This window comes from Oryzias melastigma, linkage group LG11, assembly GCF_002922805.2.
Source record: "Oryzias melastigma strain HK-1 linkage group LG11, ASM292280v2, whole genome shotgun sequence".
NCBI classification, from domain to species: Eukaryota; Metazoa; Chordata; class Actinopteri; order Beloniformes; family Adrianichthyidae; genus Oryzias; species Oryzias melastigma.
This window is the reverse complement of record NC_050522.1, coordinates 2,054,875-2,060,411: the sequence shown is the minus strand read 5'-3', so window position 1 is coordinate 2,060,411 and position 5,537 is coordinate 2,054,875. Positions and strand designations below refer to the sequence as shown.

The window sequence follows — 5,537 nt, the reverse complement described above, 5'->3', positions numbered from 1 at the left end:
TTGAGTTCCATGAAAGGCGCCTGATAAATAAAATGTATTATTATTATTATTATTACTAGACATAAAATCATACAAAAACAGAAAATTCTGTCTGGAAAAATGGGATTAATTTTGCTGTGGAAACCCCAAAAATGTAAAAAAAAAAAATGTTTTTACAACACAGAATGAAAGTTTAAGGTGCAATTTCATAAAACCAACAAGAATACATTCAGTTAACAAACTAATCATTATGTTTTTGAATGAAAACACAAAAAAAATTCCAGTCGAAATTCACAGATTCCTTTGGGCCACGTATGAACAGTTTCTGTTGGTAGAAGAACATCACAGACCTCACAGCTCCATGATGAGATCTTTCTTATTTTCTTATTATGTCTTGTTAGACAGACAGTAATAGTACTTCAGATTGCCTGTGTGGCTTAAGCTTCTGGCAGCCCAAAAAATAAGATTTGTCTCCAAAGAGCACTGCTGTCTATTTGACTTTTTCCTGAAATTCTGTTTTTATTTTTATTTTTTTTACTTTTTTTCAGCTTTTTCTTTTTTTCCCATAAATTCTTCTTGTTGTGTTTGTGAGAAATAATAATAAGGTTTTAGGGAGATGCTTAATCCAGCTAGATTTCAGGTCTGCTCGGCTTGAATCTGCTCTCAGGTGGGGGCGTGTCTGTCTGCTCTGTTGCTCGCCTCTTAAAACAACGGTGGGCGGGACTTTGGCGGAGAAACGCCGAGTTTCAATTCCGATGGTTGTTGTTGTAGTAAACTCATGTCGGACCCCATCCCAAAATAAAATTATGATCGGTTTCCTCCTTGTGGGATTTCTAATAGCGGACAGCTCCGTTTTGCTCCGCCCCCATCGCGGGCACGCTGCTCTGCATTGCAGCAGTCAGATCGAAGTTTGTCTTCCGCCACATTTATTTAAATAAAAATTTGCTTTTGTCAAAAAAACTACAAATAAAAGCCTCATTCTACCATCAATAAAATATCAGTTACAGAACATAAAAAAGTGAAAAGTTTTATCACGTTGATCTCACAGCTGAGGGCGTCCGTCGGTTCCAGAAGGTTACAAAAAAAATGCTGTTCAACAGAAACCAATGCTCACGCCGCAAGAAGCAGCAGAACTGCTATTTACCTCTGGTTAGTTTAGTCTCGACTGTAGTTAGGCCCACATGTGCAGTGACGTATGGACCAGAGGATGTTTGATTGGTCGTTCTGCACGTCAATCAAATGACGTGCTCATGGCGAAGAGAGTGATTTGCTGAGGGCAATTTCTTAATATATTTTTGTTTATTCATTTCTGATGGCCTGTGGTCTACCCACAGACACGCTGTGATAGAGTGGTCAGTCGGCGTAATGAGCACCCGATCTAAGCAGTAAACCACGACCATAAGAAGATCAAAGCATTTTCTACAGGAGGGAAACCATTTCTAACATGTCTGAATGACAGAAAACAAAAGAAATGACAAAATGTCACAAATATAGAACTTTACCCTTATTGGGTCAAAGTGACCCGCAGGACGGAGAAGACGTCAGACACCATCCCGGCTTTCAGCAGAGCCCAGAGGAGGGACCGGAGCAGCGGCATGGAGAAGTACACCCCGGGGGGGCTGCTGGTGTAGTACCCGGTAAAAACAACTCCTGGAGGCAAACGGGAGGTCAGGGGGGGGGTGGAGAAACAATGAAGGGGCAGAGGAATCCTCACCAGCTTTCTGCAGGCACGCTGGGTTCTTCATGAACCTCATTACAGTTTCAACGCAGAACTAGAAGAAAGAAAAGCCTCATGAAACCTGTTCTGTGCAGTTACAACCACAGCAGGGGGTGGGGGGTTACCCCCAGACCGTCACTTTAACCTCTCAAGGAGTTGAGACACAAAAGCAACACTTTGACTTATAAAATCAAATAATCTGGAGAACTCAGCTTTCAAATTCAGCAGCATAGCACAGGCCCCTCCCACACTGAAATAACAGCTTCAGCTGCAGCATGAGTAGAGCTGCCAGGATTAGCCAACTAATCAACGACTATTAAAATAGTCGACGACTAATTTAATAGTCAAATAGTCATTACTTAATATTTTATGGAGTCAGTGTAGTAAAGTGGAAATTTATAATGTCATTCTGCTAGATTTTTGGACTGTTTTGACATTTATTAAGGTGTTTTAGGCTATTGTGGAGTTTAGCTAATATTTCAGCTACATGCTAGCTGTAGCGACCAACATAGTTTTTTGGGGGCTAATTTGGAGTTTAGCTAAAAATGCAGCTACATGCTAGCTGTTTTGGCTCATTAAGGATTTTTTCCTTTTTTAAGCTAATTTGGAGTTTAGCTAATATTTCAGTTGCAGGCTAGTTGTTTTGGCTAACTTAGGATTTTTTCAGTTTTTTTAGGCTAATTTGGCATTTAACTAATATTTTAGCTGGCTATCAGCTTCAGCGTTTTCAGCTATTAATTTCAGCATCTTCAGCTATCAGCACTAGCATCTTCAGCTGCCAAAGCATTCTTACAAGCATTATCACAGGTAATGCTATATATCGAGTTTTAATTAGTTTAATGGTAAAGATGTGTGTTTTACATCCAGTTTGTGCATGACCCGATTAGTCATAACTAGAGCTGTCAGGCGATTAAAATTCTTAATCGCGATTAATCGCATTTTGTCCAGAGTTAACTCGCAAATAATCGCAATTTTACATGTGGCCTTTTTTTAAGGAAAAAAAATGTGTGGTTCGTGGAATTTAGTAGTTCTACATTAATTATGAAAACAAGAATGACAAAATTAATAGTTTTCATCAGAAATACTTTATTTTGTAACATTGTATTGAGATAAACTTTCTTAACAATAAAAGGCTGTAACATAAAATGCCTAACAAAAGCCCAAGTGCAAGTGAAGGGCATTTTAAATTCAAAACTTCAATCAACGTTCAGTAAAATAAAATAAAAAACATCAAAAATAACATTTCCATAACACTTTCATGTTCATTTTTTGTCAGGACCAAATCTTTTCCTCCTCTGCTGAACTACAGTAATAAATGAAATAGAGATTTATCATTTCCAATAAACTTTTGTTTTTTAAAACATTAAAGACTGAGAAAAGCGGGATACTCTGTGGATAGTTTGACAGTCTGTTACTGCCGCCGCGTTCTCTGGGTGCAGCTCGATGCAGCGACGTGTCCAGCGGAGTTCACGCCATGAATATGCCGGCAGACAGACCGCTATGCTGGGGCTGGATCACGCTTAAACCTCCAGAACATTTAAAACGTCCCCCGGTGAGATTGCTGTTCGGAACGTCGGGGGTGCGCAGCTCTCGGCGCCGGACGCGAGCTGGTACCACCAGACGTAGTACTGGACGCGAACCGGAGCCGGGTTAGGGTGCAGGAGCTCTCCAGGTCCTAGCGCCGGCCGGTTTTAGCTCTCAGCTCGGTGTTTGGAGACCCGCCCGTGTTCTAGTGAGAGCAGCCGGTGAGTTAGAGGGCGGGACGCCCGCGCACGCGGTGTGGAAAGGCACGTATGAGAAAGTCCGCGATTAATGCTTCAAAAAAATTGTTGGCGTCAAGCACATGTCAGATTAATGCATTTTTAACGCGACAAATCTGACAGCCCTAGTCATAACACAAATAACACATTTGGTGGAGGTCTTCACCACCCAAAAAAGAATGAGAGTGAGGTACCTTCTCGTCCCCCTCCACAGGAAGATGCTGGAAGCGACACATCTTGAACCCGCAGGTCAGCGACTCACTGAAATACTGTCTGCAGTACTGAGGAGAGAAGATGTCACAGGATCCAAAAACATCATTATGAACGCTAATTTTTGAAGATCATTCAACCAATTCATCTCATAATCTTTATATTGTCTGTTTTAAGAGGCTGAAGTCTGAATGAAATCTCAAAAATCACTCCCTCTGGAAGCACAGTAAAGGAGGATGCCTCCACCTCGTCCCTGCTGAGTGATCTGAAGACGGATTCATACCGGAAGGTTTGATTTACACACAGGTTTAATGCGCTGGATTGTCCCATTCTCATGACAGGTGTGAAAGCTCACCTGAAGTCTGGAGCAAACCAAACAGAGGAGAGCCAAAGTTTTCTGCTCACTTTAGGATGCAGATGTGATGTAAAGACCAAAACAAACCACTGACAACGAGAAACTGAAGGAAAGGACTCATGTAGACAAAGCTGTAGTTCGTCTGACCGTCAGCGTGGTGCAGAAAGGAGCTTCAGTAATGCGTTATGTTCAGAAGATGAGCAGGATTTTCTTCTCGTCATGATCAGGAAACATCAGCCACGAGTGAGCAGTGTCTGGATCTCCTTTAGCGTTTCAGGAAGTTTGGTTTGCTTCAGTCTTTGGTTCAGTTCTGAGAGCGCCGTGTGTGAAACCAAACCAGACAAAGGTCTGAAACTTGACCATAAAAACAATCCTTGAGTGTTAAACATCATCAGTTAAAAGATGCTGACCGTGAAAAAATAATTAAAAACAAACTTTTTGTAAAGAAAGGTGATTTTTGTATTAATATTTAAAACCTCAACCTTAACCAACTTCAGATTAACACTCACAGAATTGGACTTCTGGCGCCGGAACTCTGACCCGCCGAGCGCATTTTTAATCCAGGGATCTGTGCAGAAAGAACAGCTTAGTTTGGGACATCATGAGTGAAGATGGAGGACTGAGGTGAGAAGTTCACCTTCACTCACCGGTTCCTGCAGACAGAAGAGAAGAGCTGACCGTCTGGATGGGCTGAATCCTGTCAGACAGAAGAGACTCTTTACACCAGACTGAACTCGCAACACAAACCAGCTGCTGCATCCAAACCTTTTAAAGACGCTGTCCACATGGTTGTTGTTGGTATCACACTGAGCCTGTCAAAAACACAAAAACAATTAACCTCCCATCTTACATGTCTCCAGGACAGATTTGTTTATCTATGTAAAACATTTCAAAAGTCCAGTTTTTCTGTTTTCATGAATAAAACTGATGCAGCTCCGGTCCTGAGGGACTAAAGAATGGGGTCAACTTTAGAGAACTGAAAAGATTTTTGTAGTTCAGATGAATTAAACATCCACAGGGTAGATAACGTTTGATTTCAGGGTCATGCAGGAGTGAGGTGAGGGTCTACACTGTCCCAGGACCACCTTACAGCCAAAAACAAGACCCTTGCAGATGAGGATGTCCCAATAAGTTTTTTTTTTAGCTTTGATCCGATTCACAGTCATTTGATTTTGAGTATCTGCTGGAAGAGTCTCGATCCAACACTTTTGAAACCCAAACTTAAACACAGCCAGCTTGTCCTGATATTAATTTCATTATCTTTCTTTTATCGTTTAACCCTTAAACACTCTCCTGCTGTGAGGCAGCTTTAACAATCAACTATCGACTAGTAAAAATAGTTAATGACTAGGGATTCAGTCCAGCCACGATTCGATTCAGTTTTAAAATGACCATTTCAATTTTTTTTTTTTCTCAACACAATGAGTTAAAGGTATGTTAAGGCCAAATATTTTGGCCCATTCCTCCATGAAGATCTCCTCTAGAGCGGTGATGTTATTTTTTTTTTTTATTTTTT

The 5,537-nt window shown here is 41.1% G+C and overlaps 1 protein-coding gene across 1 annotated transcript in view; it reads right to left on the bottom strand.

The window, feature by feature from the left end:
- Nucleotides 1–5,537, bottom strand: part of topaz1 (testis and ovary specific PAZ domain containing 1) — a gene marked incomplete in the record, with an annotated part of 32,422 nt that overhangs the window by 13,685 nt on the left and 13,200 nt on the right. Inside the window, 6 exon segments of the mRNA XM_036214273.1 lie at nt 1,488–1,629; nt 1,694–1,751; nt 3,651–3,737; nt 4,531–4,589; nt 4,669–4,718; nt 4,787–4,833. Coding sequence (XP_036070166.1) covers nt 1,488–1,629; nt 1,694–1,751; nt 3,651–3,737; nt 4,531–4,589; nt 4,669–4,718; nt 4,787–4,833 — 443 coding nt within the window.